The 26,407-nt window shown below is 32.0% G+C and overlaps 2 protein-coding genes across 2 annotated transcripts in view; both read right to left on the reverse strand.

Moving 5' to 3' along the window:
• LOC147074250 (glutathione S-transferase 1-like) overlaps positions 1–18,033 on the reverse strand; it is a 30,838-nt gene extending 12,805 nt beyond the window's left edge. The window contains exons 1-2 of the mRNA XM_085944087.1: positions 17,875–18,033; positions 12,227–12,341 (exon numbers count right to left, since the gene is read on the reverse strand). Of these exons, the coding sequence (XP_085800213.1) occupies positions 12,227–12,341; positions 17,875–17,932 (173 nt within the window). The 5' untranslated portion in view covers positions 17,933–18,033. The remainder of the gene's footprint in view (positions 1–12,226; positions 12,342–17,874) is intronic.
• Positions 1–26,407, reverse strand: part of LOC147074236 (uncharacterized) — a 626,724-nt gene that overhangs the window by 509,281 nt on the left and 91,036 nt on the right. The gene's annotated exons all lie outside the window — the stretch shown is intronic.

A 26,407-nucleotide genomic window follows, 5' to 3' on the forward strand; every position in this document is an offset into this window, starting at 1 on the left:
CAAAGTAAAAGAGTGATCCAGAAACTTAGAGTAGCACAACGTGGTATGGAGAGGTGCATGCTGGGCATAACGCAAAAGGACAAAAAGAGGAATGAGTGGATAAGGAAGCAGACAAGGGTTTGCGATGTAATAGAGTTCATTAAAAGCCTCAAATGGAGATGGGCTGGACACATAGCTCGAAGAAGAGACAATCGTTGGACAAAACTTAGTCAAAGTTAGTAAATTTTATAAAAAAATATCAATCATGTTCTTTTAGGACCTGATAGTTTAGGAAGGACTGGTTTATATTAGTGGGCCTTGAGCCGAATGCATACATAGACAACTGCTTTTTTCTTTAAATTGGTACTGAATATAAGCTGTTAATATAATAATTACTTTACTACAATGATACATTTTGGTATCAATCCACATATCCAAAAATAGTACTTTTATACAAACTTTTCCATTAAGCACATTGACGTACGAATACTTTTTTTATTATTTAATTGAGATAATTTAAGTAAAAATGATAATGAATGTTTCTTATGTGCGTAAAAGCGAAAATCAGTCGATTAAAATTTATACATACGATGGCGTATACTATAATCTGTCCAACATCATTAATTACATCGATAGGTATATAATCTCTAAAATTAGTACGGCTGCTTTAGATGGCTGGGCCATGTACACAGGATCGACGAGTCACGTATAACAATGAAACTGACATTTAGCAAGTTGGAAAGCAAACGAAGACCCGGTCGACCTCATACAGAATGGAGAGATAGTATCGAGTTATATTTAATTATTTTCACGCATTCAACCAGATGGGCGGACAGATCTGGACGAAGGTAGATGCCAGAGGAAATCAAGACACACATAATGCATGCACATGTAACTAGTTTAAGGCTTGGTCTTATGGCGATTGGACCGATTAGACCCAATCGGGCCGCGCTCTGGGGGGCCTCGTGATCTAAGTGAGTCGCAATAAATTGTTGGAACGAAAGAATATATTAAATGAATTTCAATACAATATTTGAGCAAGTATAAAACATTTAAAACACGGGCCTTCATGAAGTAGAATCGTATAATTCTCTGGAAAAACAACGTGTTCTAATACAGCTGTTTAGTACCAGTAATTATTATAAAATACATTCATAATTAGGTCATTAGGATCGTGAAAGATCATGGAGAGAGAGTGCAATACATTATTTTAGACAAAAGTGAACCGCCAGCCAGAACCTATAGTATATTTTGTAGTTTCACAATTTTATCTGTTGTGTTTTAATTGTTACTGAAAAATCTGGGTGTTTAAATTGTTATTAATTATGAGTGATTTGCCAATAAAAAGCCTAGAAAATATTATCCCAATTAGATGTAGTTTTACTATATTACCAAAATGTCTGATACATAAATAATCCCCTCAACTATTTGGAATGATACAATGATATATGGAGCCTAGAAGCCTCGTGCATATAATCCAATCGGGTCTCGCACTTGCAAATGGCTATGACTGATTTCTATGGAGTGTTTCCAACTGTCGTTGACAAAAACATGCCAGACGGGGTAAGAAAACAAGCTTTTTGGCAGGAAAAAACGCTAAATTTTGTGAAAATAAAACTGCAAGTAAATTTTTATTCTATACTCGTAAAAACCACACATTTTAACAGAAATACTATTTAAAATTTGACAAGAAATGCCTATATTCTGTCAACAGCGTTCAAGTTTCGTTTCCTGTCATTCCGATATTCGTCAAACGAATGTCACATACCTAAGCACTCATAAATTAAATTATATGATACCATTTCACTACCATCCACTAGAATGCTCCTATATTTTCAACGTGTTAAGTTGTGTTGTTTTATTGCTCACGCTACTAGAATAGGCACCGATCTAATTGCATTTAATAGTTAGAAATTTGATGCGCATGAAAATAAATAAACTAAATATCTAGCGTATTTTTAGCACATTTAAAGCTGTTGGAGGCTAGCATTTTTTGATGCCGCCAAAAGACAGATACTTACGTTTTTTGCAAGCCAGATGCCTGTCGAAAAATGCTAGACCTGGCAATAAAAACGATAAATTGGCAACGCTGTTTGCATGACATGTTATAAGCATTTTATGCCTAACATTGGATACAATGAACATGGTGTATAGACCTACAAACTTATCTGTAGAATGGCCAAAAATGGAACTACGAACTACCATAGGACGCCATTTTGAAAATGTCATTCGAATGTCAGATTTACGAGACTTAATTGGGTAGTTTTCGACAGTGGCTTCCCCATCCCATTCTTCAGATAAGTTAAGTTTGTAGGTCTGTAGGTATAAATTAATTATTGTTGTTATTTTCCTAGCAACGTAATATTTCATTTCACTGTTTTGGCATAACTTGTTATTCTTCACACGTCAATGATATTAATAAAATTACAGATCTTTTTTTCCGTTAATGGATGATTTGAGAACACGACATTATTTACAGAATGTTGAAAACATTTGTAGAATATACCTATATTTAATTTTGAAGTTGATTTACTTAATTTTGTCACCATTGCACTGATATTCGTTCACGTCTAACATTTCAATGTATTATTAATTTTAATACCTATTCAATGTAGTAGAAAAAAAAGTGCAATACTGTTTTTTTTTATTATGGTACATGTTTATGTATGGTAATCGCTGCAATTACAAACACTGAGTTTTGCCGAGTGATAAATATTTAATTCTATTATTTCAGTTACGGCCTTTTGCATAGTGGTATTTTGAAAAAGAAAATCGTGCAGGTGAAGGTGAGTGGATCAATTTATTGCGATCAGATATAACGGCATGAAATGGATGCGAAGAATTCGAAATGTCTTAGTTGAATGAAAGACGCCATCGAAGAAAGTCGAAGAATAAAATATTTTGTAACCTTCATTTTGTTGACCAAAAAATTGATTTCGAAATGATGGGGAGAAAGAAGCATTCTTTGGACGAGGTTTGTTTTATTTTTTAACGATTTTTTTTAAAATTTAAGTTTGTGGTAAGTTATGAAGACAAAATATTACATATTTTTATTCTTGGTAGAGTTACATAAAAATAGATCGGTTTTATGTTAGTGCGATTTGCTTATTGTTTTCTATTTTGAATAATTCATAATACATAAATTATATCTTTCAATTAGTATTGTCAAAATGAACTAATTTTGAATGGTAAGTACGCTTTTTACGCTATTTGGTAAATGTGCCGCAGAGGTGGCTATGAGATTTTACAACTTTGTTTATAGATCAAACCTAACCTAACATAACCTAAGCTAATCTAACCTACCCCAACCTAATATTACCTCATATAATCTTAGTTTGTGATAATGGTGCATCAAAATGTATGAAAATTTCAAATTTTCAATTAGCGATTATTGGATCGAAAAGCCGATGCGCAAACATGATAAAAGTATTTATTATAATTGTCTACATGGAATAAACTGTTTTCGTCAAAAAAATATATATACAAACTCATGGCCATTTGCGGCACAATTACAAAAAAAAATATATACTTATGACAATAATTATTATAGTCGATTTGGGATTTGACATAAAATTTGTTAAGTACGCGAGAAAAAAAGAGCATGCTAATAGTTTTAGATATTGTTATGGATTAAATGTTTCCACTACATAAAACTAATTAATTACACGATAAAAAGAACTTTTTATATACAACGTTTATAAATTTTCTGTTAAATCATATAAACTTGACTTGACTAGCTTAAACGATCAAAAAAATTGTATTTGATAGAAATAATACTGACATGTCACTGATTTCCATAGTAACGCACGTATATATTAATAATTTAGTTGTTAGGACCCTAGCAACCAATAATAATGGATTGGATTACGGATTTCTTCCAAAATAACTATTCATACAAAACAGAATTAACTGAACATGAATTTAATTCTACTTAAAAATGACTAAAAGTATTTAAAAAATGCATTGGCATCGTGTTCTGATATATTCTAAAAGTTTCAAATATCCAGCTAGTCGGGAAGTAAGTTAAAAATTGATTGCAAGATTTGTACCGGACAAACAACCACCGGACATATAAGAATACGACCTAATGTTGTAAAATAATTTTCGCTTATGTGCATTTTTGGCCAAAGCAATGTTTTTGACTGTATCGATAGTAATGAACGCCTCGTTTATTTTGATCAAATTTCCAAGATAATACTAATAAATAATTGTTAATAAAATAAGGAATTACCAAAGACTAAAGAAAATTCATCCTCTCTGAGAATTATCTCTTTGCTACTTGATGGTGGATATATTATTAATGCCGAAGCGAAACTGCTTAGAATATTTTATACTTAAATGAAATCATTTTTGTTTACTGTTTGAATACGTAATCCTTTGTGGAGGAGTATTATAATAATTATTTATAATGAATACCAAATCTACATAACAGCGTCACTTTAAAAATATTGATTAGAATTTTAAACTAATTTCACTGAAAAGTTACACAAATGACAACGCCTGTTTGACAAGCGAACATGAGAAATATTATTTTGTTCCAAAAAAAATATTTAATGGGTAATATTTCTTTCAGACGTAGGATAATAATATATGTAATATATTTAAGGAAGGAAGGTGGTGCTATTTAGCCCATATTAAGAGGGACTGACGAAAAAATCAATTTATTAAAATATATCGAAGGTTTTTTTAATATTTTAAATGAGATTTTGAGTTAGAGCTCGAAATGGAAAATTTTACGAACCGGAGCGCTAAATAATTTTCAGAAAATATTAATAAGTATAGTTATCTAATTTTATGAATATTTTATAAAATTGAATTTTAGATATTTTATTATAATGTGGCATATCTAGATGGTCAAATTATTTTTTCAATGAGACGGAGCGATAATTTTGGGGATTTCATGATGTCATGAACCGGAACGGCGCTCCGGTGAGCTCCGGTCAATTTCGAACCCTGGTTAACAGCCATTATGGACTATTAATTACCAACCCATCTTTAGAATGATATTATAACTAATTTTCAAATACCCAAAATAAACACTTGTTTTAAAACAGACAATCATGTATGTATTATGTTAAATCTATGTAGGTACCTAACTGCTTTCTATTACATAACAATGGCGTAAATTAGTTTTTATGTAATTTTGATCAATAGGTATCTAAAAATATTAAAAAGATATATAAATATGTTTTCAATTCAAAGATAAAAAAACCCTAGCAAAATTTCCGTTTCACTAAATATTGAAGATGTGTGAGTGAAGTTATAAAACTACACTTCGGCAATGTTAAAATTCCAAAAATTCCAAGATGCGATATTTAAAATTTTCAAGATTCTTTTTAAGATAAGTCGGTTTTTTTAAGTAACAAGAAACATAATATTGTTAATATTTGTCACTCTTAAAAAAATTTAATACTTGGCAAAAATATACGGTGATGAAAAAAGGCACGTTTTTGTGTGTATGAATAATATTGAGTATTATGATATACCTACAGTTTATATAAATTAATATTATTTAAAGTTTTATTACCTAGTGAAAATGTCCATTAAAATGAAAACGGTAATTATTTGTAAAAAATATAAATTAATTGTGGAAAACTACAAAAAAATCTACAACTTTCATATCGAAGCGTTGTAAAAAAAATAGAACTATGAATAAATAATAAAATTATTAAAAAATCTTTTATACACATTTGAGTGAATTTATCAAACTAATTTTCAATGATGAAATTGACAATCGCGAAACAATATTATAAAATAGTAAACTGATAGCTTTTAATAAACGCATGTTATAGAACAGTTTTTTGTTGCACCTACCTAATATTGACTTTGAATTTTAAATATTTATTTATTTTTACCACGTTTTTATTAGCTCGTATTCTTGTTTGTCCGGTACAGATTTTTTCTTGTGTGTCCAGTATAAGTTTTTTCTTGTTTGTCCAAGATTTGTATTGGATGATTGAAGATTTTTAACTAACTTCACGACTAGCTAGACATTTGAAACTTTTAGAATATATCAGAACACGACGACAATGCATTCTTTTAATACGTTTAGCCATTTTTAAGCAGAATTGAATTCATTTTCAGTTAATTCTGTTTTGTATGGAAAGTTATTATTGTTGGTTGCTAAGGGGGTCCTAGCAACTAAATTACTAATATATACGTGCGTTACTATGGAAATCAATATGAAATGTCAAAATGACATTTCAGTATTCTATATTTATTCAGTATTTCTATCAAGTACAATAAAAAGTTTTTATTAATACATAGAATTGTCAAATTTATATGATTCAACAGAAAATTTAAAAACGTGGTATTTAAAAAGTTTTTTTTATCTTGTAATTATTTCTTTTTAATGTTTTATAATATACCTACGCATTGAGAATATGAGAGAAATAATTGTTCGGTAAACTATTTTAAATTGTATGTTTCGCAATTCCATCAATAGATGCCCTTACTCCTTACTAGTATTACTTATTTTGATTATGTTTGATTCGATATTAGTATCTTATATTTTTGTTGTGTTATATGTTGATAATACAGTGCCACCTGGGGAGATCAGCGACACACCTTATAAATGAAACAGAACTTAATTTTGCGTAAGTAATATTTTTTTTATTTAGTTAACTAGCTAACGTTTTGAAGTGTTTGTTATTTTTATAATACCATGGCAATTATTAACGGCGAAAAATAATAGAATTGTAAATTACCTACATAATATTAAATTTATGCACCATTTGAAGTAGCAATACTGAAAGAAAAATGTTGAAAAATGTACAGTACCTATTGAGAGATGGTGTTATAAGTTTTTCACTTTTCACAGATACATTTCTCAACGATTATAATAATATTATCATTTTCCTAGTGAGGCTCCTCGACTATATATGACGTACATGAGCCCACCAGCTCGTGCCGCTATCCTCACATCATCAGCTCTTGGAGTTCCGCTGGAGCTGGTCGATATGAACTTGATGGACGGAGACCACATGCATCCTGACTATATCAAGGTAGAACCAACACATTCGGTAGTTTGTTTTATTTTTCAATTAAACATTATGATTTAACAAACTAAGTACATACCGTCTACTACCTACAATATTATAGACAAGGACCTTTGTCTGAAAGTCCACCATTGATGCTGTTGATGGTGGATTCCAACCCTACTTCGGGTCCTAAACAGTATTTGGTTCATGCTTCATATTATGAATATTCTTACTAAAATACCACGTTTATACGTGCATGGATTTACTGCTGAGAGTACGTATTATCGCAACCATAACAAGAAAATGCATGTGGAAACATGCATTATCATGTAAGTTGCAAGATTGCATGTATGAATCAAAAAGTTCGGAAGCTTCTGAAAGCTTCTGAAAGCTTCTTGGAACAGTTGGTGTTTGTTCAATATCTGCGCCCGCGCAGTAAAACCATAGTGGCGAACCTGTCGGTAAAAAAACGAACTAAGCCGCGCAGACTCATTTTGAGGTTAACCAATTTTCACGACCTGTCAAATAGTACTATAAAATAACAACATCGCGTCTCGCTTACTCTTGAAGAATGAGATTGGCTAGACAGTCAGCACTTTTACGTGTAAACAGTTATTATCGCAATAGTTTAAACTACACAGTATTGCTGCAAGTAAATCCATGCATGTGTACAGGCGCTATATAAGGTGTAAAGCATGTATACCTATTTATATACCTAGAAATATAATGATACTAAAAGAATGATAATTCGGCATTTCTGCCTAGGGGGGACATGCTCGTCGAAGGTCAAAATTGAGTTTTTATTGTATATTCAAACCATGATCCTGGACACTCCTTAAACGTTGTAGATAATCTATATATATATAATTTTGAAGCCTTATTATCCTTTATAGTTATTTTAAACATTTGATGACTGCATAAAGTATTTTTGTTACATAAAATAGTATTCTTTTAAACCTCTCGCTCTAATGTTTTAGAATATAGTCATATTTCGGTACATAACTATGCAGTGGTGTTAAGATTTTTTACATTTATTAATTTTTAAACGCATTTATAAAACCATTAGTATAATTTATTACGAGATAATTTTTGTAAAATATTCACGATAAAAAATTATATTGATAATCTCTGTGATCGCAAATTTGACAAGAATTAGGCATTTTATTATTCAAAAAATCGGCAAGATTAACACATTTGAAGATGATTATAAAGATATTTATTATAAGCTATGTTTTTGACCATTCAAGTGTAATAAACATCTTATGAATAATGATTGCTTTATAATAATTATTGACCTAAGAATAAGGTAGTGTTTTTTTGAAATACGCCATTTCTTTTGTCATTCCCCAGTGGTTAAGCTACAACATACGGCCGTAGCCATAAATTGACAAACTATAATTGAAATAGGGAGTAAAATGATATTGACGCGCGTGTTTGAACATGCACCGTTTAAAAAAAAAATAAAAAAAAATTCGGTTAGGTACATGTTCAAACACGCGCGTTAACATAATTTTACTCCCTACTTTAATTATAGTTTGTCAATTTATGGCTACGGCCGTATGTTGTAGCTTAACCACTGGGGAATGATAAAAGAAATGGCGTATTTCAAAAAAAACACTACCTTATTCTTAGGTCAATAATTATTATAAAGCAATCATTATTCATAAGATGTTTATCACACTTGAATCGTCAAAGACATAGCTTATAATAAGTATCTTTAGAATCATCTTCAAATGTGTTAATCTTGCCGATTTTTTGAATAATAAAATACTTAATTCTTGTCAAATTTGGGATCACAGAGATTATCAATATAATTTTTTATCGTGAATATTTTACAAAAATCATCTGGTCATAAATTATACTAATGGTTTTATAAATGCGTTTAAAAATTAATAAATGTAAAAAATCTTAACACCACTGCACAGTTATGTACCGAAATATGACTATATTCTGAAACATTAGAGCGAGAGGTTTAAAAGAATACTATGTTATGTAATAAAAATACTTTATGCAGTCATCAAATGTGTAAAATAACTATAAAGGATAATAAGGCTTCAAAATTATATAAATAGATTATCTACAACGTTTAAAGAGTGTCCAGGATCATGGTTTGAAAATACAATAAAAACTCAATTTCGACCTACGACGAGCACGTGGGCCGTTAATGTTATTATCTGATTGTTCAGATATTTTGCCGTTGACTAAGTTTATTCGATGTTATTTTATGTTGTCAAACAATTTTCATAAAAAGGAAATAGTTAATATGAATCCCATTTGATAGCGATGTACAATAATATTACAGATAATGTATAATTGTGCATTTGCAGAAAAATCCTCTACATACGATTCCTCTTCTCGAAGAAAAAGATTTCTGTCTCTCAGACAGGTAAGTTGGATATTCAATAGTATTTTTATTATTGTTTCAAAGTTACCGACGATAATATGTATATTACGGAAGTGGAAAAATTGACGACAAGTCGTACCCTTAAAAGCATTTTTTAAATGCTTAAGCCTACTTATTTACATAAATATGACTAAGTATAATCTCGTAATATATTATTGATTTTCAATCAAAGTTGTACATAAAAATAATCAATACGTTCATTAAAAATATAAAAGTAGTTAATTATGATGATATAACCGATTTGTTACAATTAAAGTAGGTACATAGTATGCATTACTATTACGACAAAATAATGTTTGATAAGTCGATTGCGTTCTGTGTGGTTAAAGTTTCTGTGTTGTTTTTTTTTTGTTTATAGGGCTACTTATTCAATTATGCTATAAATTTCTTATAGAGTAAATATCAGCCGTATTCCTTTGAATAAATAATCCCACCAATAATCACAGCATGGGCTTGCAGTGACGTCCCTACACAAAATGCCGCCCCATTATTTTATACAGTATTTTTTGTCATCCTTTCATTACTCCAATATCTAAGAAATGTGTTGTATGGATACATTACTAACAAAATATGTACCTTTAACTAAAACATACAAAATTATATGTAGATATAAAAAGTGAATAAAAATAATGTAAGTCAGACACTTACCCAAAATCAGTCTGAGGTCTTATTTGGTTGATATTTCCGACACATTTGGTTTGTACCATTTAGCAATACACAGATTTATTATTTACACATAATTTTTACTATGCTATTATTGTACAACATGTAACAAAACAATTTTCCTAAGTATTTATTTAATATAATATGTACGAATACTTTTAATCATAGATACACTATTAATTAATAGTCTCAACCCATTAAAATAAAAAAAAATCATGTCCTTTTTTGTTGCAAAATCAGTAACTATGGCATCCAAATCTAATTTAAATGCCATCTCTGCTTCAATAGACAACATTGCGAGTCCACAGTTTCAGATACATTTAAAAATACACCTGACAACTGTCAAAACTCGTGAGTGACTGGAAATATTATTTGGAAACATTTTAAATTACGTAAGCATGTAGGTACCTACATATATGTATAATTCGCAAATCTGTACGTGTCGTTTCTGGTCACCAAGGATGTGACGTCGAATGGCAACGGAATTAAATTAGGCATCGCGAACCTGACAAAAAAATTACAGCCTTGTTAAACATACATACATTTTGTTTACAAAGAGTGAGCTGATTTTTTTAATGGAAAGATATTTCCGTTATAACTAAGTTTAGGTAGGTAGCTATTTCTATATAATATATCTTATGATTCTAAACAATTTGCCACCCCCAAGCGACGCTCAATCTGCCTACTGCTACGTGACGTCACTGTAGGCCGGCTTCAGACGTAACGAGTTGATTCATACAAAAAATAATAACGATTGTAAGATCAAGCCCAACGATATTCTTCTACCATCTTCTTATTTTTCATTCATTAAAATTTCTTGAATTTTTTTTTACTGTTTGTGTGCGATACATGACAACTCTAAATCATCCAAATTTTCAGCATACAAATAATATAGAGAGGCATATATACATATTTTTAATTTATGGTTGAGTTAGGAGTTGTCCATATATGACGCCACATCCTAGGGGAGGGAGGGGGTTTATATAATGAAATGTTTGGTCGCAAAATCGACAAAATATTTGGATGCAACACAATTTATTATTATGAATATTCATTAAGATTTGAGGCTTTATTTATGTAAGTATTATTTATGAGTCAAATTATATATCAAAAATAAATAAATTATGTTAATGTTGCGTTGGTAAATAATTCAAACAATGGTATGTTGTAAATTTACAACATTTAGACACTTCATACACAAAAATACATATTTTTACAGTTTAGGATTATATTCGTCGCATATCCCATGTCAATTTATTTATTAGCGGTTTATAATAATTGATGACAATAATAGTTATTATGTTTCATCACAAAAGCCAATATCACGTTTCAGTTAAACCATTAAATAGGGCATAAATATTTTACTTTTGATTTCTAATAAATTATTATCGTTAACGAAAATAGTTGTACAGTCATCTGTTTAAGCAAAGATGGTCAAAGTAGCGGTTTGCTAACTATTTCAAACACAGGTTTTGAGATTTTTTCTTCCAAAGTAGGTACAATCAGCAATAATATTATTTATTCGCATACAGAATATTATTGCTGACGGTACCTATATCGATAAAATACCCTTGAGACCGAAATGAATATAATCATAACACGCCAATAAAATTTGATTTTTTATTAATTCATCATGAGCACTTCTGAATCGATTATAACCACTGTATGGTAAAGATGAGTTTCTTTTTTTTTATTTTTTGTTTTGTTATTATTTTTTGTTTTGTTAATTTTTTCCCGATGTATTCCAAGTTATGTATTTCAATATAAATTAATGTTTTAAATATATTCTGCACCAATTATGTCCCCCACTCCCGCCCAAATGCTTCCAAATTGATGTATCTCCTGGACACATTTAATTTAGTGCCATATCTACAGTGACACCAACAACATTCGACGTTTACATTCATCACTATTCAAAACTACAGAGTGACCGCGCATGTCTGTATAGATCATGTGCTCCAAAGCCACGAATGACATTGTGACATAACCGTAACAGTATGTGGGACTGGGAGCTAAGAGTGCGGGATTTCCTCTGCTCACCATCAACAAGGTTAGTGCCCGGAGTTCCCCAGTTCACCATACCTATCCCAACCATAAATTACAGTCCACTTAAATTATATCCATATAATAAACATTATTTTGTTATGTACATAAATATTAAAAAAATATTTCTGATTACAGCCAAGCAATAGCTGGTTACCTGGTCTCCGCGTACGGCCGAACTGACGAGTTGTACCCGAAGGAGCCAAGGCGTAGGGCGCTGGTTGACCAGAAGCTGCACTTTAACTCTTCAGTTCTTTTTGCCACCTTCAAAGCTACAGTCGTAAATACAATACATTAGTTTATTTTAATTTTGTTCAATTGATTAAGTTATTGGTTTCCAAACTTTTTCGTCTTGTGTGGCTGATGACACAAGCTAAACTAAAATTTTTCTTACGGCATTTCAAAAATACCAATTAGTAGGATGAGAAAGTTTGCTGTAATCCACACAGTTTCTCAAATCTTGTAACCTAACTACACATATTATTATATACCATTAACTAAATTAAAAATAGCGCATGATAAACTTCACTATTTTGATTGGATACACGCAATCAAATTTAATTAAATAGATGTATTATATAAATACTAGCATTAATTAGCAACGCAGGCGAAAAAATATATGAGTCCACAGATTCTATTATCTAAAGTAGTATTTTATTCGCATTTCTTCCTTGATTTAACGACTCCAAGCAACACATGATCTTCTAACGACACAGGAAGCTGCTGTAGTTTCCATAATTTCTCTTAAATCTTTAATCCATATACACGTATGCTGTATATATGGCACTAATGTACTGGCTTAAATACTGGGGTTCATAATTTGGTACAGCGAATTTCAATTATTCAATTTCATTTTATTTTTTAACATATTGTGACATTGCAAATTATAATTTTAAGACGTTCGCAACACGACATAAAACATTATTATAAAGAAAAAACTAAAAAAATTATAAAAATTTAAATATAAATAATTACAAGATAAAAAGAACTTTTTATATACCACGTTTTTAAATTTTCTGTTGAATCATATAAACTTGGCAATTCAATGTATTAATAAATATTTTTTTTGGACTTGATAGATATCTATATATCTATATATATATATATATATATATATATATATATATATATATATAAAACAAAGTCGGGTTAGTTACACCATTTATAACTCAAGAACGGCTGGACCGATTTTTATAATCTTTGATTTGTTGGATTTGTCTCCGTCCGGAATAGCAGAATAACTATTAAAACATTGGATAAATCACGGAAAAAATAAATTATGAAGAAAATTTATTTTCTCATACATTTTGACATTTTGAACTCCGAACCGCGCATTCGAAAATAAAAGAAAATCACAAAAAAATTAAATCCATATACAACGATACATGACAGAAAGAATAAACAAGAAACAAACAAACAAATGAAAGGCGTTGTGTGCATTATCTATCTTTTGACAGTTGTGAATCAGGCTCAGATAATCCCGAAAGACTTTGTTGTATACATAGACTAATATACTATATACTAGTTGTATACTCCGGCGAATTTTGGAGGAAGTTGTCCTGTCTGAATCTTTTTTACTTCTTCGACAGCGTCCAAAAATAAAGCCAAGGATAAAATTACATGATCTCATTGCTGGTATTGCTCATTATTTACCTACCAATTTCAAAAACCATCATTCGAACTTCATTCGACAATCGATCTACGTGAATAATCGAGCCGATTACCAGCTAGGTGCGCAAATAGCTATTTCGATCGTGATTTTCAAACGGTAAGTTGCCTTCGAAGATGTTCACTTTGTGAGGTTATCAAATTTGTGATTGTGTGTGCATCGATAACTGCTTCATTATGTAATTTTGAATTATGTGATTAATTTTCCAGTGTTTATCATTTGATGATTCGTCAAAATGCTGACAACTATTTGCTGCGATTTCGTCGATTGCTTAAAATCGAGACGGAGCGCCTCACTTTCATTCGGTTGAACCAAGCCAAACTGCGATTCATTTACGCGATGCAATCAGCACCGTAGGAGATGCAGCTAATGTTGGTCGATTGACTATTCTATCGGCGATGTACATTGGCAGCCCACGTCATATGCATGAATATGCGCAAGATGCAATGACATATGTTCGTCATTACGGTCGTCCAGATCTATTCATCACCGTTACATGAAATCCAAAATGAATAGAAATTGTTCAACTGCTACTCCCCGGACAAACATCAAGTGATCGGCACGACATCACCGCACGTGTGTTTAAACAAAAAATCCTGTCGCTGATGAACTACATTGTTAATCATCGCGTCTGTGGGGATACTCGATGCTGGATGTATTCGATTGAATGACAAAAACGAAGCTTGCCGCATGCACACATTCTTATTTGGTGAGTCAAAAGAATTCGACCAGACCAAAAAGATGACATCATATGTGTCGAGATTCCTGATCCCGAAACCGATCCAGACCTGCATGATGTTGTAATTACTTACATGATTCATAGACAGTGTTGCGCCATCAACCCCCAATCACCGTGCATGGTCGACGGCAAGTGTTCCAAGCGTTATCCATGAAGTTTAACGGCGGAGACTATCACTACCAATGATGGTTATCCACTGTATCAGCGTCGATCACCCAATGATAACGGTAGAACTATCACAACGAAAATGAAGTGAAACGATATCGTGGTCGACAACACTTGGATTGTTCCTTATTCGCCACTTTTTTCCAAAACATTCAAGGCGCATCGCAACGTGGAGTTTTGCAATTCAGTGAAGTCCATCAAATACATCTGCGAATATGTCACCAAAGGCAGCGATATTGTAGTTTTTGGCGTTCAAACTCCCAATAACAACGATGAAATCACGCACTATCAAGTTGGTCGATATGTGAGCTGCAATGAAGCAATTTGGCGTATTCTCTCATTCCCCATTCATGAAAGTCATCACACTGCTGTACATTTGGCGGTGCATCTGGAGAATGGTCAACAAGTTTATTTCAACGCATCGAATGTTGCTCAACGTGCTGAAATATCTCCAGCGCCAACATTGACCAGTTTCTTTTCGATTTGCCAAAGCGATCCGTTTGCACGAACGTTGTTCTACTCTAAGATGCTACGTTATTACACTTGGAACGCTTCATCGAAGAAATTTCAGCGTCGGAAGCAAGGCGATGCGCTTCCTGATCATCCGGATGTGCATTCTACTGATGCGCTTGGGCGCATTTACACAGTTCTTCCGAAGAATGGCGAATGATTCTACTTGCGGTTGTTGCTGGTAAATGTTCGTGGGCCGACATCATTTGAATCACTTCGAACTGTCAATGGTGTAGTGTGTCCAACATTTTGTGCTGCATGTCAAAAGCTCAATTTGCTTGAAAATGATACTCATTGGGACATGACAATCGCTAAAGCATTTGTTTCTGCATCTCCAAGTCAGATACGCACATTATTTGCTATCATTATTTCGACATGCTTCCCATCAAATCCACCCGAGCTGTGGAACAAGTACAAGGATGACATGTCAGAAGACATTTTACATCGAATTCGTGTCATTTCAGAGAATTCCCGATCTCGAAGTGAATGAGAACATACATAACCAGGCTTTGCTTTTGATCGAAGACATGTGTTATCTCATGTGCGGCAGTTTGTTAGTCAAGTTAGGAATGCCAACGCCTGATCGTGGAATGAATGACGCTTTTAATCGAGAATTGGAACGTGAACGTTAATATGATCAAGATGCATTGAACCTATCGGTTCGATCGAATGTACCAATGTTGAACCCCAAACAGAAGGAAGTGTAATGAAGGCAATTGATGATGGAAATGGTGGTTTATTTTTCCTCGATGCGCCTGGTGGAACTGGGAAGACATTTCTCATGAAATTGATTTTGGCCACTGTTCGTGCGAGATCCGAAATTTCTGTAGCAGTTGCTTCTTCTGGGATAGCGGCCACGTTGTTAGAAGGATGCCGAACGGCTCATTCAGCCTTGAAATTGCCGTTAAACCTTCAAATGACTGAAACACCACAAGCAGTATTGCGAAACACTCAGCAATGGCCAAAGTTTTGATAGCAAGTAAAATCATCACCTGGGATGAATGCACAATGGCGCACAAATGCGCATTGGCAGCACTCAATCGAACTATGAAAGATCTGCGCAATTACTCAAGATGTTTTGGTGGCGCAATGATTCTACTATCTGGCAATTTCTGCCAAACACTACCAGTCATTCCAAGATCGACCGCTGCCGATGAAATAAACGCTTGCCTCAAATCATAGACTCTGTGGCGCTAAGTGAAGAAACTTCGGCTGACGACGAACATGCGATTTGCATTGCTAAACGATCCATCTGCCGACGATTTCTCTAAGCAATTGCTGACTATCGGTAACTGCCGTGTTCCTGTCGACGAATCGAACGGATTGATTTCGTTCGACCTCATCAATAAAGTGTTCCCGAACGTCATTGCTAACCACAAAAATCACAATTGGTTGAGTGAACGAGCAATTTTTGCGGCAAAGAACAAAGATGTGGATCACTTAAACTCCACAATTCAAAATCAAATCGTTGGTCCAATGCATTCCTTTAAATCTATCGACTGTATAATAAACGAAGAAGAAGCAACCAACTATCTAACTGAATTTTTAAACTTATTGGATCTGCCTGGCTTGCCACCGCACAATTTACAACTGAAGATTGACTTGGTAGTTATCATGCTTCGAAATCTGAACCAACCAAAACTATGTAATCTATTTCATTTTGATTTGATTTTTGCACATTTTTTGAACTTAATTCATTTTGAGTATTTTAATTCAGCTAATAAGTTAACACAAGATTATTGATTCTGAGGCAGTGCGAAGTTCGCCGGGTCAGCTAGTACTGAATAAATATAGAATACTGAAATGTCATTTTGACATTTAATATTGATTTCCATAGTAACGCACGTATATATTAATAATTTAGTTGCTAGGACCCACTTAGCAACCAATAACAGTGTGTAGTAAATATTACTTTAAACGATTTTTTTCCGAAACATACAAAACAGAATTAACTGACAATGAATTCAATTTTGCTTAAAGATGGCCAAAAGTATTAAAAGAATGCATTGTCGTCGTGTTCTGATATATTCTAAAAGTTTCAAATGTCAAGCTAGTCGGGAAGTTGGTTAAAAATCTTGGGAAAACAAGAAAAAAATTGTACTGCACAAAAAAAAATCTGTGCCAGACAAACAAGAATACGAGCTAATAAAAACGTGGTAATAAAATAGAACATAATATATAATCATACAAAGCAGTGAAAAAAAAATATACAACTATATAAGTTGAAAGAAGTACACCGAGTTTGCTAAGGAGTTGAAGAATTTATAAAATAGCGTCTACCTAAACTCACCCTCACGCAAGTGGAATATATCAACACCCGAAGCAATTTGGTTGAATATAGTTATCGCCCTCCCAATAATTGGCATTACCAGTGGCAGGTTGGTTCTGCACCTTGAGAGTATAAACAACTGATGCTCTCTATTTCTAAGATAGTTATCAGGGACACACAGGTCAACACTGCCCAGAATGGCCGAAGAGGGGGTAGGAGTTCTGGCAGTGAGTCAGTGGGTGGTGGAGCAAAAGCAGTCGCAGTATGGTCCTAGCAGGAGAAGTATTCTGAAGGGAGGCTGAGCCCTACTGATATTATATAATATATAATTTCATATGTAGTGAACATAAGTAATTTAAAATATTTTTTTCTCAACATAAGCCAACGGAACCTACATTTTATTCTAATCATCAATATGATATTTCTACATAGTATTATGGTCATAATACCAACTAATTGTTTTTGGCAGGCTCCTCTGCTGAAGAATGGAGAGACTTCTATTCCGCAGCATCGCTTCGACGAGCTGAATGAAGCTCTGCAGTTTCTCGACAAGTTCCTGGATGGAAACGATTGGTTGGCTGGTGATTCCACGACGATAGCTGATCTATGCTGCGTTTCTACTGTTGGAAACATTAACGAAGTTATGGAGATCACACCTGACACGTGAGTTTAATATTTGTAATGAATTGTTTCCATGATGAGACTTTTACGTGTTAGTTGTGTATGATCCGAGAGATATTTTCGAGAAGTAAATTACGATTAATGCATATTACCAATATTACAGGAGAGGCAAATTAGTGTTTTTTCATTCATTAAAAATTTAGCATCTAGCAAGTGAATATAAATCTGCAATTTAATACATTTACCTACATTTTTCATTTTAAATATCTCAATTATTTAAAAAAAATCTATCTACAATGTTGAAAAGAACTTCCTAAGCTTTATTAATTGAATGGCTAACGCCATTATAATATTTTTAAAATAAAGTTTTTTGTGAATTCTATGATAATAATTGGGCTATTTATGTAGATATATCGGCAGTATTAGTATTACTAATCAATTATATATTGATCTTTGATGTTAATACATTTTTGTCAATCTACTGAATTTTGAAAATGTCAAGTGTTAACAATGCAAAACACTCTTTACCATGGACGAATCTTTGGCAAAATATTGTGCTACCCTTTATTATTGATATTTTATAATAAGACATATTTGATAAAATATGAACTAAGCTAAAGGCTGGTAAGTGTGAATATAAGGCAAGTGTGAACACTGATCATAAATGGGCTAAAAATAAATCTTTGATAATTATTGACCTCCATCGTATTCTGTTGAAATAACAATTGGCTATTTGAATCAACAATTGGCTATATGAATCAACAATTCATACAGGAATCTGCTTTAACCAAAATACTTATATTCATCGACTGGTAGAAACACAATACGCAAACGACAATAATTAACAGCGTGCTCATGAAACTACTTAATTAATTAATATAGTAAAAGATTTTATAAAATACTAGCGAGATCCGATATGCGTTGCAATGCCACTCAAGGAAAGAAAGTGTTTGTCTATTTATTAAAGTGCTTTCGGATACACATTATTTTTTGTTTTTCCGTCTGGTGCATACACGAATAAATCAGAAGGTTTTCCAATGTGAGAGCAGGCCACATACAGCTGTCCATGTGAGAAGAATGGATTTTCCAAATGTAGTACACACACTCGTAGCGATTGTCCTTGTGCTTTATTGACGGTCATTGCAAATGTGAGTCGCACCGGAAACTGCAAAAGTTTGAATTCGACTGGCATATCTGACGATATCAGAAACCTTCGCGAGTGTGCACACAACAACTCACCAAAGTTTCATTTCAATCGGATGAATGGTATAGGAATGCATACGGGACAAACAGACAAACAAACGTTAATTATATATATCTCTATATATATAAAAATCTCGTGTCCGGTGTTTGTGGTCGCACTCCTCCGAAACGGCTCGACCGATTTTTATGATTTTTTTTATGTATATTTGTTAGGTACGAGAATAGGTTGTAAAATATATTTCATACCGCTAGGTGATTAGGGTATCTCTATCCAGAAAAAATTTTCTTTTATTTTTTTGACAAATTTTTAAATGAATGGTTCGTGTTTTTTTGTTTTATCGGTGGTCATCGTCTACAGCGCTCCATTCCTTTTTCTGTCATAGATCCCATCCCCACACACTTACAATACATTCGTTATTTTTTATTTAACAACCAAAATATTCACTAGAAATAATTTATATGGCAGAATAACGTTTGCCGGTTCAGTTAGTATATATATATATATATATATATATATATATATATATATATATATGCTTCATAAACCTTTGATAGTCTAATAGCAGCCTAACAATATTACTAAAAGGTTTATGGTTCATTATACCTATATATTTGTAATTAATATATTATTTTTACAGGTATCCGAACGTCTATGATTGGTTTGAAAGATGTAAAGATCTTCCTTACTACGACGAAAATATCTCCGAGGGATTAAGGGTGTTTGGAGAATTCATAAGAGGCATTTTGGATTGAAATATTAATTTACATTTGAATTTGTTATGCGTTTGCCAATGTTATATAAGTAGATCTTACACAATATTATTATGGCAAGTCATTCACTCGTATGGCGGCAGTGTGTAAACTGTAACTAAATGATGATACTCGTATGACGGCAATAAAACTAGGGATTGCAATACCGAATGAAAATGTCAATTTCGGTTTTTTTGGTATATATTATTGAATACCGGTATTAATATGGGTATTTGTTAAAACGTTAAAAAACAGAAGTACTTATCAGTTAATATAGCTGTTAAAAAAATATGTTATAGCAAAAACCTACCTACATGTTGACATTTAGAAAAATGTTTTATAAAAATGTATTGTAGAACTGGTGAATTTTACAAATAGTTTCAATACATTGATAATATTAATTAAAGCCTTCAATTCAAACACAAATGAGCCTGGCTGTATAATTATAGAATAATTGAACATTTATCATGGATGTTTTTTATTTCGAATACTATTACGATAATAAAATTCATCGCGACAATTATATAAATATATTTGATCGATTTTGTTTTATTATTATTTAACCCCTCTATTGGATTCAGTCAATATTTGCATTTTAGCAGCATACAACACACAAAACGTAAACGAGTGCGCTTTCTTAATACCGAAAATTCCGGTATTTTGAATTTTTAAAACCGGTATTTCGGTATTGATAAATACAAGAATACCGGTATTGCAATCCCTAAATAAAACCTCAAGCCACACATAACATGTGATAATATTGTATATATATGAATTATGCAATGTAGTGCTGGATGCGAAGTTATATATTATTATTATTTATTGGCTCTTAATAATTAAGTTAGCCCCTGGAGTGACATAAAATAAATGATAGTTCGTTGCGCTTCTAATTAGCGGGTGGCCGGTTCGTATCACACCGCATGGATTTTTTAACCAAATCTAATTGACTCACTATGGTTAAAATGGCTAATAATCACTTAGATATCGTAAAAAGGGATGTGAAGATAGCCTGTAAGTTTCGTCATATTATGTAACAATAATTGCTTCACGACACATGTTTGCGGTGAGCTTTATCAATTATTATGAGTTAGTAACAAAATTTACATTTGAGTTTATGTAATATTTTGATATTACTGTCACTGCTGTGTAACGGTGGTTGAAAAAGAGTCATGTAACCTAAGATGAGTAGCAATTGCCGTTTAAATTTAAAACGTCAATAATTAATTAGATAACATTTTTATGAATTTATATAAATTCTAAATTATTTATGTATTTTTAATTCTATTTTATTAGTGCGTTGAAGGATTTTGAAATTACTATGTTTAACAAAGCTTTGACGGATTTCGATTAGGTTAGGTTAGGTGAGGTTAGGTTACTTTCAAATAGTGAAGACAACAATCATCCTTTAGAAAATAGTGACATGATGTATGAATAAAATTAGAATGCGATGACTGTGACCGGGTCTACATCGGAAAAACCCAGCTGGCATTCAATTTTAATTTGTTGAAAAACATTTTTGTATGTGGTGAATGGGTAACAACTGAGAAATTGATATATTTATTGTGACCGAAATTGTTTATTAATAGTTATTTTAAGTTCTACATAGTATACGTATACTTTAAAAGTTCTTGGTTCTAGGAATTTTGTTATGAATTACTAAATATTCCTTAGGCATGTTAAACTAAGCAAATTTGAAGATTTATTTTATTTCACAATCATTGACTATTTTTACATTTAATTATAGCTTTATTAACATGAGTTTTCCATAGAGCATCACATTATAGAAAAAAGCACAATCAAAGATATCGCATTTAAAAAATCCGTTTTTCTATTACGTTTACGGTCTTTAATTTGGTCACTTATATTATTTTGATAGGTACTTGGAACTCTTCGAATAAAAATTTGAAACATTCACTAAGAGGAGAGAAATAAAGATCTATCTACAAATTGGTTATATGACGATGAAATTAAACAATGAAATAAGTACCTACAGTATAATAAGATTAATAAGATTAATAAGTGATGGAAATACTTCTTCTTATCTAGGTACTTAATTTTTACGTTATCTTTTTTCACTTCTGCTTCTACACGTCGGACTTATAAGACAACAGTAGATGGAAACACTGAACGCCTCTCAATACACTAACTGGAAATATGACATATTATTCAGTAATACGTTCATAAAATAATGTTTATTTTAGTAATAATTTTAATTTATACAATTTCCCTTTACTTTATATTTATCTCTGAAACTACCAACCAATTTTTTCTTTGCAATGTATTATTTGTATATGTTGTATTACTAGTTGAGTATTTATATTGTATTATGTAATTCTTGTAAATATTATAATATAGTATCTATATTGTATGGTGCATGGTGTATATTTATGTATATGTTTTTATTTTACTCAATAAATCAATATCATAATTTTATGGTAACATTTCCATTGTTTTATAATTTATGAATATACAATATTTTATCACTTAATTGTAAAATTAAAATAAAGTGGAAACATACAGTACCCAGCCATGAAAATATCAAATCAATATTGCATTATAATCATGTGTGTAATGAATGCTTCACAGCAGTGGCGCACCCAGGGGGGGAGCCAAGGGGCCCTGGCACCCCCCAAAAATGAAAATTATCAGATTGATTTTAAACATTGAAATTGAAAGCCAATAAACTATAACCTTTGAGCTTAGACAAATAAAAACACGGCATAAAAAATGATTAGTAATAATTCTCCAGCACCCTTTTTAGAAAAATTTCTTAGATGTTAATTTCTATCACAAAAATTTCGAAATACTAATTTCAGGTTTATTTAGAAACCCAATTCCTAATGGAACTGTCAAAAAATTCTCAGTGTCCATCCGAATTCCGGAGTGGTGTAGGCAGTGGCGAAGGGTGGAGGTAGGCTGTTAAGATTCGCTATAAATAGTGCACACTAAACTTTTTTAGTCATATGTATTTGTTTTTATTGAACTAAGACTACAATTTACAGATGGTGTTAGTTGGTTTTTAAAAATCAATTAAACCATGCCTAAACGAAACCATAATAGTTTTGGTCTAATTTGGGCAATACGACAAAATTGTACACACTTTTTCATTCATAGTTATTTGTTTTTGTTGGATTAAAAATACATATTACACATATTTTTGGTTAATTTTTTTTAATTCATTAAGCCCTGAGTATACCAAACTATAATAAATAAAAAATATTATTCTATTTATAAAATATTCAAAGTTATGTATGATTTAATTGCATAATTATAGATATTTTATAGATAGACATGTATTTTTTGACTATTATCTATTATGGCTTGGTTTCTCAGGGTTTAATTGAATTTTAAAAAACTAACCAACGCTATCTTTAAATTGTAGTCTTATTTCAATGAAAACAAATATGTATGTCTGAAAAAGTTTAATGTGGACTGTTTATGGCAGATCTTAACAGCCTACCTCCACCCTTCGCCACTGGGTGTAGGTTATGGCTCGGGAGGGCTGACAGGGATCTAGCCTTGGGGGCCTGGGCTGTGAGGGGCCCGGCGTGTCGGGTTGACCAAATAAGTGACATAAACACACATCATAAATTAGCTTTAATAATAAAAAAGTCGCATGCGGCGCTATTATACTTCATGACTAAGAACATTTTCAATTACTTATATAATTGTGCAATATATTTTTTGATTATTATGTGTCGATACTCAACAGCTCCATTATTAAAGTAGATGTATTGATCGCCAATAATTCACTGTATAAGTACCCTTAATTTGAACTAAAACACAATTTGAAAAACGTTAATGTAGTGTTTCACACTGCCTTTAATCTTAGCGGTAGGTAGGGGGCCACCAAATATCCTAGCCTGAGGGCCCGTTTTAGGATGTGGGGACCATGGTATAGGTACACCGAGTGCAATAAACAAAATACCGATAAACGAGAAATTGGGATGTGAAGAAGGAAAAGAGCCTATGGGACTAATTTACATTCTCCTCCTTGCGCCCTCCCCAATATTAAATCCTGGGTGCGCCACTGCTTCACAGCATGACATTTAGTAGAAAAGAAATGTTAATAAAACAGTATTATAAAAAAAATAGATCAGCAATAAATAGTAGTCACGCAGGAGGAATATGTCAATATCCGAAGTGATTCGGTTGAACAGGGTTATTGCCCTCCCAATTGGCATTATCAATGTTAATTCTGTATCTTGGGAGAACAAACAATGGATGTCCTCGATTCCTCGATAATTATCAGAGACACACAAACCAATACAAAAATATGTAGCTAAATAAAGGTCCCTTAATAAAGACATAACACTACGTAGCATTTTATAAACAAGCCACTGCAGACATAATGCAATATCAACTACATACAACAAAATATTACTATACATTACATTTAAACTAACTAATTACTGAAACTAATCTATCTAAAACCAAAATTGCACAGATACTATTTATCTATTAACTTTTTTTAATGGACGATCCAGAGTAAGGAATCAACGGCTTGGTTAAATAGGTAAGCAGCATTTTTAAATTCTAAATGGTATATTACGATAACCTCCACTTCGGAATGAAAATTGTAATCTATCTATAACTTAATCAACAGTTATTGTTATTAATACTGAAAAATTGGTCAGGACCGGTTTTATTATCACCGAAAATTAAACCAGGAATCCCCATTATGAGAAGTCAGTAATTTACAAACAAGACTACAAGGGTTGTCGAACTACCCATGGATAATGGCTGTCCGCCAAAATTTGACAACTACTTGAGGTAGCTGATAATCTAAAAATTGAAACGTAGCGCGTTGAAATGGTAGATCTTGTAATGTAATGTTTTCATTGTATTAATAAAATATAATAGTGTATGATATTATAAAAATCGTTTTCGTTGATATCTGATGGTTGGTGATAAAAAGATAAGTAGGTACCCACCTTTTATCACCAACTATATTATTGTTTTGATTAGATTGATAACAAAAGTTATGATTGTAAGATATTTTTTCGATTATGTTGTTATGGTTGTTTCAATTTAAAAAAAAAAATACTTAATGAAATTATTGTAGATATTTGAAAAGTAAATTGAAAGTTCTACTTTTTAGTTGTTTATATAAACAGCATCATAGTTTTACAATTTAGTGGCGGTAGACATCTAAGAACAACAAGTTAGTACCCATACACAGTTAGAATTTGGTAGTTTATATTTAAAAAAATATACTTATATGAAAACATTATACGCACAATAAGTACGTTTGAAGATGTATTTTAGTTTGCGTTTCGACTAAAACAAATACTATTTTCGCGGTTCCCAACTTCTTTCTTTGTTTTGTGTTTTTTGTTTTTCTTTCTTTCGGGTTCTGTGTACCATTTTTTTTTATTCGTGTGTATAATAAATAGATGTTGATAAAAATGTGACATTTTCATGTGATATCTTTGCGTTACGATTTTTGTTGAAGGGTAATGCAAGCAATAGCATTCATTCAGAATATTAATTTGCCTGCCACAATATTATTACTATATTAAAATGTAGCATTCGTTATTGAAAATAAATAATTTGGAAAACCTCAGAAACATCGTCATTAGAAAAAAATATCAGTACCAAGCGGGACTCGAATCTGCATCCGTCGAATTTCGTTCAACGTGCTTTACCTTACTAACCGCGGTGATTAGATTACACCTCAAACGGAAATGGAAATTTTCAAAACGTTGACCAAAAATATTTAAAAATCAAAGAAAGATAGTTCAATCTTATTTTTGGTTTAGATTATCGGTTTTGTTCAAAATATCATATCTGAAACTGTAAAGTTAATTAATACCAATGTTTACATCAAATATTAGCGAGTTTTTAGGATGTCTCTTTGATCGTTCAGTACCCATTGGGTACCACTGTATTTGTCCAGCCGTAATCCACTCGCTGAATTACATTTTATTAGCTTGGTGATCTCTATAACATTGCGTACTCTTGTCTCCCTCATTATTCATTGGTTTATTTTGTAGTCTTTTCGCGTTATGTCCAACATGAATCTTCCAATGTCACGTTGCGGGATTTCTCTTACATTGCGGGTCGATGTTTCATAATATGCTACGTAGCATATTAAAATATTACTAAATATTATACTTTACGCTTTAGGTACAATGGTAGGTTACTTTTGAAAATATTATTCAAACTCACAAATATGTACATAGTGAAAAATTTCGTGAAACATACCTTTGTCAATAATTGACATTTCGTTATCTGATAAATCTAGTTGAAGAAAAATGTATATTACAGTATTACCCCGACTTACGCGAACTCGGAGTTATTTTTTTCATTTTGCAACATGTAATGGTGTGTTTGAAAGAAACATTGTACATTTAAAAAAAATGAGACGGAAATAATGCCAGAAACTAATCATGTCGCTCATGTGATAGAA

The sequence above is a fragment of the Rhyacophila brunnea genome, unplaced genomic scaffold, assembly GCF_057557595.1.
Source record: "Rhyacophila brunnea isolate RB1 unplaced genomic scaffold, BYU_Rbru_1.0 scaffold_16, whole genome shotgun sequence".
In the NCBI taxonomy this organism is placed as follows: domain Eukaryota; kingdom Metazoa; phylum Arthropoda; class Insecta; order Trichoptera; family Rhyacophilidae; genus Rhyacophila; species Rhyacophila brunnea.